At 40.7% G+C, this 15,524-nt stretch overlaps 1 protein-coding gene across 1 annotated transcript in view; it reads right to left on the reverse strand.

Annotated features, from left to right (window-relative positions):
- The window catches only part of grm5b (glutamate receptor, metabotropic 5b), a 35,958-nt gene that overhangs the window by 3,250 nt on the left and 17,184 nt on the right, over positions 1-15,524 (reverse strand). Inside the window, exons 7-18 of the mRNA XM_049725656.1 lie at positions 11,313-11,548; positions 9,965-10,086; positions 8,704-8,828; positions 8,417-8,585; positions 8,154-8,280; positions 6,156-6,273; positions 5,882-6,068; positions 5,582-5,740; positions 5,227-5,352; positions 4,553-4,735; positions 4,220-4,386; positions 1-3,586 (exon numbers count right to left, since the gene is read on the reverse strand). The exon at positions 1-3,586 is cut by the window's left edge and continues 3,250 nt beyond it. Of these exons, the coding sequence (XP_049581613.1) occupies positions 2,503-3,586; positions 4,220-4,386; positions 4,553-4,735; positions 5,227-5,352; positions 5,582-5,740; positions 5,882-6,068; positions 6,156-6,273; positions 8,154-8,280; positions 8,417-8,585; positions 8,704-8,828; positions 9,965-10,086; positions 11,313-11,548 (2,803 nt within the window). The 3' untranslated portion in view covers positions 1-2,502. The remainder of the gene's footprint in view (positions 3,587-4,219; positions 4,387-4,552; positions 4,736-5,226; positions 5,353-5,581; positions 5,741-5,881; positions 6,069-6,155; positions 6,274-8,153; positions 8,281-8,416; positions 8,586-8,703; positions 8,829-9,964; positions 10,087-11,312; positions 11,549-15,524) is intronic.

Raw genomic sequence — 15,524 nt, forward strand, 5'->3', positions numbered from 1 at the left:
CTGCCTCCTGCCACCATTAATGATTGGGTTAAAAGCAAACAGTTTAAGATTACATAACCTAGAGATTGTTTTCGTCTGATCAGCAGATGAGCGCTTTTGGATTAAAAGTACGTATAAGGATTATCAATTCAATTCTTTGGAGTGCAGTTCCAAAGATAAGTCATGCTACAGCTTTTTGGTAGCGCATCAGCAGGGCATCATATGATGGCAATGATCATCCTTTCATTAATTTCAATTGTCTTTCTGATCAGTCACATGATTTTTAATATAAAATTATGTCACATCATAAAGTCCCTATAGGAAATGAGATATGGGCATTGATTGTGTCTGTCTGCTGAGGCAGCACACAGTTCCACCTGAGGGGCCGATAACAACCATGCGAAGGTCTGAAACGAGTGCACTCGCTTAACTCATAATGAACACAGTCGGTGACAGTCGGTGACAGTCGGTGACAGGAGCATGTAAACCAGCTTCTCCCAAATCACACCACCACAATGGCACTGGCTAATTGTTGGGTCATGTCTGGTCTGTTCAGGTCTGTTTTGGCTAAGATAAGTCATAATAATAATAATAATAATAATAATGCAGCGATTGGAATTAATGGTTCTGTTTTTTTCTTTGCTTCATTGTCAACAAATCTTTGACTCAAAGTACAAATCCAGCAATGCTGTCTTTAAACATTGCCATTCAAATGGAGACAATAAAATGTCACAAAATAACCTCTCGATCGCATACACACAGCTATTATACAAGACTGAATTAGAAATAAACGACTCGTTTCACCTTGAGCAGTTTTCCGTAAACACAAGGGTGTTTGGGTATGAGTGCTCCTTGGCAAACTACCCCCAGAGAATGCAGAACTATTTCTTAAAAGTGATCAGAAACCCCATTTAGATGTACTGTATGGATACTATTGCTTTTACAAGGAAAATAACACAATGATCAATTAGTAAATATCAAAATACATTAGAAAGTCTTTAATATTTACCTTTTTTTGTTGTTGTTGTTGTTGTTATGAAACCACATATTCACTAACAAAGCATATAATTTAGCCCCGCCCAAAACCCTTTGGCACAATAATCATGTTATCTGAATTGGAATGTTCACTGAGACATTCAAAGTAGTAGCACAGTTTTGGGAGTTATACTGTTTGTTTCTGACTCTTTTTCTTTGTTGATGTGCAAATAATTGTAGATGTTCTATTTGACATTGTATGATGACGGAAACGGGTAGAACACGGTCTACCCTTGCTTGGTGAAATAAGCAACAAATTCTGTCTTTACTGTAAAACGACACACAATCAATTTAATGGAATGCACAAACAAATGTAAAGACTCCGCTGAGCTACTATGCTCAACTAAATGTTATCATAATAATTAGTAATCACATTATTGCTTAACAGTCTGTATGTTTGTTTGTTTTTTTGTTTTTTTTAAATGTAAGGTTGCCAGGCAACAAGACTTTATATACAGTACTTGTCTGTGTAATAGTGTTAGCAAGCGCTTCATTTAACACACTGCTCGAAATAATTTTGCATTGACCAACATTTTTAACTGACAAGGCTTGGATTTCTTTTCAAATAGAATTGGCCTGAAGTGCTTTCTTCTGAAGGATTTATCAAAGCTTCTCTGCCACCAACATGAGGGAATAATTTCAAGTGTGCACCTGCGCCACAGACTGACAGAAGCGAATGATGTGAACTTTTTCCCCAAGAGATGGAATGAATCTAATGAGTTCAGTCAAATATGACGAAGAAGAGCAAGATTGGTACCCTGCTGTCACATTGTATGAAAAAGAAAAGACTCACATCAAGTGGAACGTTGCTATTATCCGGCGAGGTCAGATTTGAGTCAATTAGCAACCAGATTTGATGTTATTCATTAAACATTTTGTCGATTTGCCTTCCTTGCTTTCTGGTGGCCTACATAAGGTTTTGGTGCCAAACCCTTCAGGAATCAAGTGAAACAAAACAACAGTTTTAACGGCTAATGTAATAAAAAAGTCGCTTATCTGTAAAGCAGCTGCATGTTAACACGATGGACCTCTGCAACCCACAGCTTGTGAAATATTTACAGTTGTAGTTCTTGACGGTGCGTGTTTGACTGCTGTACAGCAGATCATCTGTACAGTTTATGTGCCCTTTGGGAGCTTTTAGCTGCTCCACAAGTATTTCCCTTTGTCCATTTCTCTTTAAGAAAAATGAAACACACTCATGGAGGTATGCGTACCGTACATACACACATACGACAAGTGCACGGTTGCTATCTCTAATTAGCTGACAGCCATGTTAGCGTAAGGCCACAATCTAAACCTAATACATATTTTCAAACCACAGATTTCCTCTTGTGGTTGTTTCCCTTTCTGATGTAAGGAACATCACTATGAAAATATGATCTCACTGCACACATGTAAACACAAGGCTTTCACATCCTCATGGGGATGGATTTGACTTGATCCATCCGCTTGTCTTAATTGCTCCTCTTTCTTGCCGTCATGTCTGCCTCACAGTGAAGAGGAACTCTGGCTGTAGTTTCTGAGATTTAGTCTGGCGTACCTGGGCGAAGGAGGCGACGGAGGAGGATGGGAGGGCACCGGCGGGAGACACAAATCTATATCAGACACGGCCGAGCTACCGCTTGATGCCAAAGAGTCGCGGAAGGGAGACGGGGGAGTCAAAGCAATAAGCTCCTCCTCCAATTCCACCCTCCCTAGTGGGGAGTCCATGAGGCGGGTGACCAAGCCACCTCGCATCGGGGAAAGAGACGGGGAGGACTGGGGGTGAGGAGGAGGGAGAGGGTAAGGCGAATGTGGAAGTGGGACAGGGTGAACTGGACAGCCGACCCGGTGGCCCAAGCTGGACTCGGCAAGGGGTTGGGGCTGGACGTCAGCGTAGGCAGTGAGCATAGGAGGCGTGTGGATCTCACGAGGAAGAAGATAAGGGTCGGTGGGGTGCGGCGGTGGCGAATGTTTGTGTGCGTGGGGGTGTGTAGGCGAGGACCATAGCATCATAGTGTTGAGCTCGCTGATGTTAGCAGTGAAGCGGTTCACCACACAGCTGATCTGATCCATCAGGTTGCTTTGGCATGCCACCGGGCGACCCTCCAAGATGACTAGGCGACCGTCACCCCCGGCCACACCCGAGCCACTGCTGACACGGCCGTAACTGCTGCCGCTGCTCTGGCTGCAAGTACTGCTGGGATATTTGGCACCGCTTGCCGGCTGAGACTCCTCTTCCAAACCGGCACAGAGTCTCTGGCTCACCGTGCTGACCGGGGAGGGCGTTTGCGGCCGATACGTTAGGGAGTACCTCTCCTCTGCTTCGGAGAGGTCGTACAGGTTCTTGTCTGCGCCGGTGTCACTTTGAGAGGGCAGGGAGGAGATGGAGGGGAGGGAGGGCAGGGGCATGTGCGGAGGCAGGTTGGCACCACCGCAGTATCGCTCCTCAGCTGTCTTGGAGAAGGGCTTGATGACCGCAGTTTGATTGTTCTCCTTTTTCTTGATGTGGAAGGACAGACGCTGCCACAAGTGGTTCCCGTGTGAACTGTTGCGCTCTGTCTGGGCCCAAGACACCGACTTGCCGTTTGAGCTGAAAAACAAGTTCCATTTAAGACATAATTGCTTGTGGTAAGGCATTTCTTTAAGAAAACTGGCTATTGTGACTTGTGCAAGATCAGAAATTCAGATAAATGCCACCATGTTGATTTCCACCAACAATTGTGAAAAAGAGTGCCAGAATAGATGAAGATATGCAAAGGGGCATGAAAAAGAAAACAGAGGGAATCACTCCTGACATTTGTCATTAGAGTACGAGTGAAATCTTACTTGGCAAGCCGGGTGAACTGATGTAACTGGCTGACAAATAAAACTCTCTTTTCTACTCTTTTCGGTGTCATTGACTTTGTATATTTGATCTTTTGCTTATTGCCTTATAGATGACAAGAGGTTGGCTTGAAGACTGATAAAAATGTCCATCACACAACATGCCACTTCTTTTCTCCCTCTCTCTTTATTCCATTCATCTCTCACTGATTGGACTCCAATTCCGCTCCCCAATTTCCCCCCTTGCATCCCTTCTACTGAATTCAATCCCACCTCTGTCTTTGCCGTGTCCCCATTAGCCAATTGTCTGCAGTTCATGTTAGGGTCAGAAGAACAAACGAGCAGGGAGCTTCAGTAAATCAATCTTCCAGAGAGCTCAACCACACTGGCGCATACCTACCTGAGAGTCTCTGCAGTGGAGCCTCTGCGTTTCCACAGGTTAACCAGACTGGAGGAGCGGCTGGCTGCTGAAGAGGATTTGCCATCGCCGACATGCATGCGCACCACCGTACTGGTGGTAAAGGCACTGCGCACGTTTCGCTCTGGTTTGGCCAGAATGATGTACACCTTTGATGACAAAAAAAAAGTACATGATCGCATTTAATGGCCACACTGACAAGTTTATATACAAAAGGTGCCATTAAATATTTATCAGATGTGCTGTACACATTGCTCCTCTAAATCACCACACAACACTATAGTCACAATACAATAATTCAAATTTCAAACTTACCTTTGGTACAAACATGCAGCAAAGGGCCACAGTCGCGCTGAGGCTGACACTGAAGCACATGGTGATTATTTTGTAATTGGAGCCAAAGTAGATGGGAACAAAGGCCAGCCATATAATGCAGGTGGTGTACATGGTGAAGGCAATGTACTTCGCCTCATTGAAATTTGCCGGAACGTTGCGGGTCTTGAAGAGAAGCACAAGCATCGACAAATAGCTTGTTGTTATTACTCAGTTGATTTGGCTTTAATTGAGCCGCATTTAATAAGTCAAGTAAATGAACTCTTGCAAATTCTGTCATTAAACGTTAGGTATGATAGTGATCAATTGTTTTGTGGAGTTTGTCGTGCTTTCAAAGTCTGGAGAAAATTAATGGCTCCAGGCCACAAATCGTCAAAGTTAATTTGCATTTGGGGAAAAAAATAAATCACGTTTCATTTATTGATAGAAGTTAAACATCAGCCAACAGCATTTCAATTATTTTTATCAGGCAAGACTTACTTAAAATAAAACTTAGCTGTGACTCCACCATTAATTTTCAAGTCGTAAGTTAGATGTGTTAAATGCTTATTATTCCACTAAATCACATTTCATCCTAAATTATAGAAAGGCAACTGAGTCATCCAAAACATTATTCTAGTGCACAATACGTCAGAGTAGAAGGGACTGGTTATTACTTTGAAGGCATAGAAGGTACAGCTGAGAATGAGCAGGCCGTTGTATCCCAGAGGAGCAACCACACCCAAGTTAGTGGTGTTGCATATGAGGTTGACTTGACGGATACTGGGGTAGTCATGGATCACCTGTAGGAAGGGATGAAATCAGGAAGCTATTTTTTTATGTCAACGCTTTGGCAAGCTTTTATGAATATGAATTATTTTGCTTCAGGAAGAGACGAAAGAACATGTCAGCGCAACAATCCCAATTCCTTGAGTTGCGCTGTGTACTTAAAACAAAAGACTGTCATCATGTGGTGACTGTTGTTGTATCAAGACTTGAGCCATATATTTATAATAGAAAAAATAAAAAAACCTGAGGTGGCTCCATGAGGAAGAGTGCTACAATGATGCCTAGCTGTAAGAGTATGAGCAGGAAGGCAATGACGAGCTGAGCACAGGCAGACATGAAACGAGGCTTCTTTGTACAAATCTTCTTCTTGCTGCCTGCCAGGATCCGTGCAATGCGGTTGGTCTAGAAGCACAATGCAAATAACATCATCAAGCATTTAAGATGATGTCCACTCACTTTTTTCACTATTTTGGCCCGTTTTAATTCGTCGTACACATCATCAATTTGTGTTATATACGGCACATCGTATTCTGTGATCCGCACCTTGGTGACCAGAGCAGAGTAGCTCATAGCGGGTGACAGGCCAATTCCCAGACGTTGGAGGTAGCAATGGATGACATGCGGTTTGGCGATGAGGCTGAAGGTACACAAGTACCCCAGGCAGATACCCGCCAGTATTATATAGCAAAGCTCCCTGCTGGAGGATTTCACCACAGGAGTGTCCCTGAACCTAAAACAGGCAATTCCACTAAATACAATGCTTTACCATTCAAAGATATTCAGATGTACAGAAAATATAGTCAGAGGTGTGTATTACCTAATGAAGACGGCAGTGACAAAGAACGTGGCCATGAGCCCAAGGCAAGCAAAAACCATAGCAGCGATGGGTTCGGGGTCTCCCCATCGGAGGTATTCCACTGGGATTGGATCACATCCTGGTTGAAGACAGACAACAGAAATTCTAAAAAGATTTCCAAAATGTCCATTGTGTTATATAAATCTTTATTTCTTGCACTTTCTGTTAGGGTTTACAGATTATCTTAATTATCTTGATCGTATGATTATGTTGGAATGTAGACTAGAATTATTAACTTTGTTTAAACCTTTTACCTTTCCTTGACTCTGAAACGTTTAACCATTCAGTTGTTGAAACTTTCCAAATGGTGTGGAAACATTCCTGCTTAGTTAGTCATCTAAAATGCTCCACTAGTTTCTGTTTCCACGACCTTGTAAAACAATGAGCTGGGACCCTCCGCACTGATTAACCAGTTGCTGAGGTGACCACCAAACATGTCCAATGTCACCCCCACCCTACCTGTTCTCAATAAATATGCTCTTGCAAGAGACCAAAGGCAGAGTTTGTTCGAACACTGCTGTACCTACAGTAACGAGCAAATTCTCCACTTGCAAGTGTTTAAAGGGCATACTGTCTCCCGTGTGGTTCTTGCAAAATAAGTTAGAGTGAGCACCACTCTAACACTTTCCAAACTCTCTCATCACTTGAGCTTAATTATCAGCAGTGCCAGGCCAAAAAGGATGATTAATTAAAAGGGACAGCTGTAATTATGGCCATTCTGCATGCTTGCTGAAATTATATAACTATCAAGTTTGGAGCTGCAGTAGTGTAGCAACAGCTACATGCGTCAGTCAGTCTGTCTGTTTTTGTGCTTTCATATTACTTGATCATATTTTCAGTCACTTGTGCTGGCTGTGCATGGTTGTCATAGTTTGCTAATCTGCACACTCCTCCTCCTCCTCATTAAATACACATACTGGTGACTTTCAGTGAACCACATCAACTAAAATGATCTCTTTTCCAGGCTTGAACCACACACATGAAATAGCATTTGAAGCCTTGTCTAGGAAGGGTTTCGAAGGATATGTCAATATTGCATAAAATTTAAGACTTCAAATGCATCCAAACTTTGGGACTCTGGAACTTTACTGACCAGAGATCCTCAAAGCCCCAACCTAATCCTTTCTTTTTGCTTATTTGACTTTCCCCACCTAACGTTTCTCTTAAGACGCCATTCATCTGCTTCTCTCCCATTCTCTGCTCCATTTTTAAGTTGAAGTCACTTTCATGCAAACTTCAAACTACAAAGATGTCCTGCTGTTGTTTTGTCCTGTTTACCGTATGTAAAAGAACAAAAACAACAAAAACAGCGGAGGAATATTGGATTTTAATGACTTGGGAGGCACACTTATTGCTTGTAATATGTCTAAATAAAGTAACTTAAATATTACAGTAATGATATGCACGGCAGTTCCAGACATTTGCACAACAACCACATGAGACCAGTGAGTGTATACTGTTTCACAATGGAGGAACAAAAAGCCCCGATGACACCACCCTTTGTGTTTATCTTTTATTCCATGAAATATGCCTGCTCCACTAAGTGAGGAGGCTTCCGTCGCTGCCATTGAGGCTCGATTTGAATTTTCAGCAGGATTCTATTCACGTTTTAATCATTGCATGGCAGGCAGCATAATGAGCTACTGAAAGAATAACAAAGCAATATTCATTCGTTCGCTTGGAAAGCGGTAGAGTAGAAATACATTTTCACAGCAGCAGAAATATGTTTGCATTGAAAGCCGCTCTTAATGGAGAATAATTAAAACACTAGTGATCACAAATTAAAAAGAACCGGGTGGCAGTGGAGGGTGGCGAATATACAATAATAGGAATCAATCATGGCTCACTGCACCTGCAATAAAATGTTCATTATAGGGAGCACTGTTTATGTGTTACATCTGAAACATGAAGAAATAAAAATAATAATAATAATACAGACACCCAAACAGGGAGACTAACCTGTGAGGTCATGAGTGGGCCAGGAGCCCAGATCACAAGCTCGGCAGGTATACTCATCAAACACAAACTCGTTTTCTTTACAGGGGGTACACGTCCAACAACAGCTCACTTCACCTTTACGGATCACCTTGAAAAGAAGTCAAATACGCTACTGTTACTGTGTCACTTTATGTCAACAAACAAGGCAGACATTTTTTTTTTTTTTTTTTTTTTTTTTTTTTTTACCAAACAGAGCCTTTATTGACTACTACTCAGTCCCTTACCTTAATCTGCCCTTTGTCACAGGGTTCACTACAAACTGACTTGATGACAACGTCTTTGCTTGACCAGATTTCGTCATCATCTATTTTCAAGCCACGGTTGTCCCAACTGCCCACATTAATGTAATCGTAGTAGTCCTTCCCCATCTTCTTGAAATTCATGATTTCATACCTAAATACAAAATTACCGTCATAATCAAACTCGTATGTTCTGCTTAGAGACCAATTGTAGTTTGCTTTTGCAAAATAACAGGCACCAAAGTTACCAATAATTTCACTTTGATACATACCTGCCAGGTGAATCTCCATTCTCATCAAAAAGGATTCCCTCCCCAGATACTCCAGTAAAGTTTGTTTTCATTAGGAAGTCCAACAACGTAGCGCCATCAATAGGCCTCATGGCATCACATAGGCCCTTCAAATGCAACAGCAGTCAAATGTCGGTCATATTATAATCTGATTTACAGATGGAAAAGCCTAATTTGACTCAAAATCACGTCAGCAGGCAAAATACTTTTTTTTTTGCATAAAAGATTAAACAAACCATACATACTCTGAAATAATCCATCCATCCATCCATCCATCCATCCATCCATCCATCCATCCATCCATCCATCCATCCATCCATCCATCCATCCATCCATTTTCTGTACCGCTTTATCCCCACAGGGGTCGTGGGCGTGCTGGAGCCTATCCCAGCTGTCATCGGCCAGTAGGCGGGGGACACCCTGAACTGGCTGCCAGCCAATCGCAGGGCACACGGAGACGAACAACCATCCGCACTCGCACTCGCACTCGCACTCGCACTCACACCTAGAGGCAATTTGGAGTGCTCAATCGGTCTACCAAGCATGTTTTTGGGGATGTGGGAGGAAACCGGAAAAGTAAGGTTGAATACTTCATAATTTTTATTGACTGAAAGCATTGAGGTGGAAATGAAATAAGCCATATGACAGAAGAGATCAATATTTCAACTTCTGTAACCAGGTTTTTCCATGAGTGCATTTGGAGCAAGCAAATTAGCAAAAAGTACTGATATGCTCCCACCGTGCTCGAAAATCATTATGGTGACCTAACTATGGGCAGCATGCAAACAGATTAGACTGTTGATTTAACTATGTATGCACAATTGATTAGCATGCACTTTGCGAATGAGAAAAATGTGCACGAGTTGCTCTTTTAAACTCCCCGTGGCTATTTGCTGGTGCGCTATAGCCTGCTAAATTGAGAAATAAATAAAATGTCAACAACAAATCATTGTGCTTGCTGCGATTTCCAATGTGATTTGTTCTTCCAAATAGTCTAAAGGAATGCTGATTTTACCTTCTTGACAGTTTATTTTGGAACTCGTAATTCTTTGAGGGCAAGTATCTATACTGCGCTTATTTATTATAGCAGTAACACCAATTATTATCATAATGGTCACTGTAACTGTAATCTAAAAATTCCCACAGTTTCATCTCTGCGGGAAAGCATCAACACCTGTTCTTAAAGTAGTAGCCACTCAGTCAGTTGTACGTCTTTATCATCCACGATCAGAGCAGCGCCTACCTGATAGCCTGGGCACAGTGTCCGTTGCATGTTATGCAGGCCATATGCCATTGAATAAATGGCATTGATGACGAAGCCCATCTTGGTGTCCTGTGCATACTGCTGCCGAAGAGATTCCCGTTCTACACAGGTGGGGGAGAGAAAGAAGGGGGTGGGGGGGTGATGGCGTTTGAAAGAATAATTTAATGAGAAAGGCGGCTACGTGACAATGACTCTTGATTTAATGTTACCCTCTGTGTTTTGTATAAATTGCAACCGGTTTTTCTTTTCCAACATCAAAGAGCACTCGACTGCCTCTCGTTGTTTCTCGGGAGCCACTTCTCCTCGGCCTATCTCATTTCTTTCTGCCTCCTGTTCATTTGGATTCCAAATCCCGTTTCATTAGAAAACAGGAGTCGTGATCCCTTTCAAGTTGCGCTCTCACAGTATTTTACCGATGAAGGCGACCAATGAAACAGAGAGAAATGGGAGTTGCACAAAGAAATAAAAGGGGGCTGCTGCCAGAACCACTAAGGCTATTTGTGGCAAACCACACAGCCGTGTGTATTGAAAAAGCATGGATAATTTGTGGATATGTGAGCAGAGAGTCTGCTCGTGTGTTTTGTGACCAGTTATTGAAAAAGCCTCTCAATCTTATTCCTTACACGGCCTAACCAAAACAACATGATCAATTTTCCACTGAAGTAACACTGTGTGTGTGTATGTGTGTGTGTGTGTGTGTGTGTGTGTGTGTGCGTGTGCGTGTGTGTGTGTATATGCGTGCGTGCGCGTGTGTGTGTGTTTGTGTGTGCGCGCGCGTGCGTATATACATATATATACGTATATTACAATAAATCTATCTTGTATGTATATGTATATACACACATATACATACATACATATATATATATATATATATATATATATATATATATATATATATATACTCACACATAGGCTGAGTACACTTGGCCTCTCATCTTCAGGGATGGGGCCTTAGATGTTAATAATAATAATATATTATATATATTATAGATAGATAGATAGATAGATAGATAGATAGATAGATAGATAGATAGATAGATAGATAGATAGATAGATAGATAGATAGATAGATAGATAGATAGATAGATAGATAGATAGATAGATAGATAGATAGATAGATAGATAGATAGATAGATAGATAGATAGATAGATAGATAGATAGATAGATAGATAGATAGATATGCATAACTTTTAATATTTTTTTACCAATGTGAATCTATTATAACTACAATAGTGAAGTTCAGTGCTAATTGCTTAAACAACAAATGATGAGAAAAAGTATTTTCCCAATATTGTGCGTACATTTTTACAGTCTCTCACTTACTGCTACAGGTGCGATTGTACTTGTTGTTTTCCTGTGGGTGGCCTTTCAGTCGACAGTGGAAGCGATGTTGCCAGAATTCTATGAACCACGGGTTCCTGAGGTTGTTTTCAGGGCGCAGTTTAAGGTAGTAGTCATCAAACCACTTGACGTCAGCAGATTGAAGCTTTATGGTTATGCCACCGGCGGCTTCCTTCACATAACCATCCGTCACGTCATAGCGGTCTGCCCATCCGTCACTGACAAGACAGAGTAGATTATAATTAATGCGTGTATTGAATTATTGTATGATTCTTACCACTGCAAAAAGTAACGTTCAAGATAGATTTTTGTAATTATAATTAACATGTGAAATGCACACGTTTATCATTATAGATAGCACACTCAGCTCATACCTCTAAATGTATTGTCTATCATCATTTGCAAAATCAAAAAGCGAAAGGCTGCCTCTGTGCTACTGACACGCGTTCTGTTGATCTTATTCAGGTAATCCACAACAGCCACCAGAACAATTTGCATTACCTTGTAAACTGGAAATGCGGTCAGTAAATACATCCAACAAAGCAGTCAGCTCATCTTCAATTCACCCTTATATTACGCACATTACATTGTCATTGATACGATGCCTCTGACATCGTAAATTTTGTTTGAATTGAAGTTGACTGACATATAAAAATTGACAGGTTGTCTCTCAGTTTGAGCTTTGTGAGGGCAAGCAAGTATTTGCTTGGGAGGGGGGGAAAAGGAAAAAAAAGAAAGAAAAAAAAACACCAATGGTATAACTGCTTGTTTACATGATTGTGTGGGTCAGCTGCTGCCAGATGTAATGACTACATTGCAGTGGAAACAATCCATTAGATGAGTTGTACAGTGCATTTAAATCACATTACAACACTCCATTCCTTTTTTCGGTGCAAAACTGCAAACAAGTGAATAAGACAGACAATAAGAAATAAACAGAAGTGAAGGAAAATATTCTCACTTCTCAGCCAGACAAGATGGCCTTGAGTGAGACAATCGCGCTGTTTTTTCCTCTTTCTTCATTCATCTCTTTTGTCTTATTCTTCCCAAATTGATTTATTTTTATATTTGTTATCCTTTCCTTTATCTTTGCTCTTTCACTTCTTTGGAGAATAAAGCTCATTTTCTGCGACAGTACTCCTTCAAGTTTGCGTACGCGTGTGGATTCAAGTTAGAATCCACTATGATTTCTGTCCCTATCTATATGATTTTAGTAGACCTTCTGCCTTTGAGCTGTGGCCATAAATCAAAGTGAATCACGTGACAGGACATGCCTTGTAACTCTTAAAAGGATTATATGTTTCTTAATTCCTAAAAAAAATGAAGTATATCATAACTTTCAGCAATTGCATTTATAAGACCTTGTTACAAGGAAAACTCATCCATCCCAACAAAACAAAGAGCAACCAACATTTGGCATTTTATATTTCTTTTAAGAGCATCATAAAAAGATACGAATGCTTTCATACATGATGCCGGTTATACAATGTTAGATGACATGTTGAAATTAGATTCACACTATGGAACTGTGTGGGCGATGTTTCAATAAGAGGGCTCCATAAGGGCTCTATATTGTATCGGAGTGGGATTACTACAAACCACACATTTACGTTCATGTATTTGTGTGAGGCATAAATACAGATCAGAGATTAGGCTGATGAAATACTAGCTGGATCCAAATGACTGATGCAAATGACGTTCTGGTTCTCCTCTTTCCACCTCCCTCAGTCTACGACCCAAAGGCTGTTGCCATGGTTCTCAGCCCACGCTCAGCCAACTGTCTGTACTTCATGTCTCATAAAAACGCACTGCTTTGTGTACACAAACATATTCACCTGTCGTGCACTTTAGTGTTCACGCTAAAATAAACATGAGCTGACAATAATGCAAAAGTGATTTGTCTATTGTTATCCACATACATTGCAGCACAAGCTTGACAAAAAGCCCTGCAATGGGCATTTCCATTTTATCCTTAAAGAAACAATACCCTGATTACAAATTGTTAATTTGAATTTGATTAGCTATTTATTATAAAATCCATCTTGAGCTTGAAGTAATTGACTAATGTGGTAAAGCACCATTGCGCCATAAATCAAGGCAAACTCTACTGCATAATTTATACAAGCATTCAAACCATAAGTGCACCTTTACAAAAGTCTTTTGGGATGGGGAAATGTTCACTTGATTAATTGCTCCACTTTCCCCTGAATCATGCTGTGCTTAACAGTAACACGTTTAAAATAATTACTTGGATCAAAAGGTGTCTAAACACAAAATGTAGAAACATTTGTCTGAATCAAAAATAATTGTGTCAAATATTAAGTCTTGGCAAACTATTTAATTCTGCTTCAAAACAGTGCTGCTGTCATTGCCGTGATTTATGATATTGTACAATGACTCGCCTTGACCATTACGCATATACTCTCAAGCTGCCATGGTAACCTAGAAAAGAAATTCTAGAAGAACATTGCGGCTTACAGCCAGACAACGTATCCATAAAAGCCAGAAAGCATATAGCTATACACACGCAAGTTGGAAGTTAAGTCATAAATGTTGCATTGATTAGCTACATAAAGTTTCGAAAAGTTGATGCAAACACTTATACTTAGCTGAAAATGAATTTCCAGTCTACATAGTACTTGCAGCATTGTTCCCACATATGGCTAATCGATTCCTTCCATATTAATTAACTTACTGACTTCGACTTTAACATGAGATGAAAGGAAATACACAGTATCTTGTACTACTACATTAACAATTTTGCAGACTGTTATCTAAAAATATATTCACCATTTGAGTGCGATCTAACAGTTAAAATTGATCTGAACTGACTTTATGCCAGTTAATCACAGGATATACAGAAACAGACAGCCATTCATGCTTGAATTTGCACAGTTATGGAGAGGGAACCAGTCCCACATGGGCTGTGTGAAAGTCAGCCCTGTCAAGCACTACACAAGCTACAATGTACCATTTGGATTTGTTGAAATAAAAAAAATTGTGACTGGGACACAATTTAAGAACCACAAAGTGCATGCTGGTCCCAGTTTTTCCTTGCATCATCATCTCTTTTGGATGGTTTGTTTTGGTGATACAAATATTTCAGTCTAAAATAAAAAATTTCCTTTTGGACCATTTATGAAAAATGTTGGTGACTTAAAAATTTTTACATCTCATGACACTGCATCTGAAATCTTTTTTCCCCACCACGATTGTATACGAAGATATATGTATAAACACACACGAACACACAATCGTACGTGTGTGTGTGTGTGTGTGTGTGTGTGTGTGTGTGTGTGTGTGTGTGTGTGTGTGTGTGTGTGTGTGTGTGTGTGTGTGCGTGTGTGTGTGTGCGTGCGTGCGTGTGTGTGTGTGTGTGTGTGTGTGCGTGTGTGTGTGTGTGTGTGTGTGTGTGTGTGTGTGTGTGTGTGTGTGTGTGTGTGTGTGTGTGTACACGCTCACATGCAAGCATGCGTGTGTGTTGCCAAAAGAGAACCAGACAGTACAGTAACTTAGCTGTGTGTTATTCTGGACTTTAATTGCTCTGCCCCACATCTCAGTGGCATCACATGCCGCAGATAGAACATTCATCTTTTTCTCTTTGTCTTCACTAAATACCCCAACTTTCTCCTCTCTGCGCTACAATTTTGTGCCAAACACGGTCCATTAAGTTTATGCATGGAAACACTTATCTTTCAAACAAAGGTCAAAAATTAGGTAATGATGGGACCGGGGCTAAAGAAAGTAAAAGGTTCTATGGTCAATTGGCGTAGTACACAAAGATCCTTATTTGTCCATCTTTTTCCAAACACTCTCCCTCACACTGTTATTTCCTTGGTTTTAGTCTCAGTGGTTGCTATAGTAACAATCTGTGCGGGGGCTGTGATGTAGCACACATACTGTAACACTGGGCTCACCAAGAGAGAGAGAGAGAGAGAGAGGGAGAGTGAAAAAAAGGCAAAAAAAATGGGTGAGATTAGTGAGTGACAGTTGCTCACTTCACTTTGATGCTTAACATCCAGATGTTTATTTTCATTTTATTTACCGTATTTGCCGGTGTACAGGTCGACTAAAATTCGACGGAAATTTACGATTTTATGATATATCCTTTGTATAAGTGGAGCTCAATTGTTGCATTATATTAAACTTCAAAATTCAATATGCGAAATTTATTGACGAAATGTGTTCAAATTC

Source organism: Syngnathus scovelli, chromosome 7 (genome assembly GCF_024217435.2).
Source record: "Syngnathus scovelli strain Florida chromosome 7, RoL_Ssco_1.2, whole genome shotgun sequence".
Lineage (NCBI taxonomy): Eukaryota > Metazoa > Chordata > Actinopteri > Syngnathiformes > Syngnathidae > Syngnathus > Syngnathus scovelli.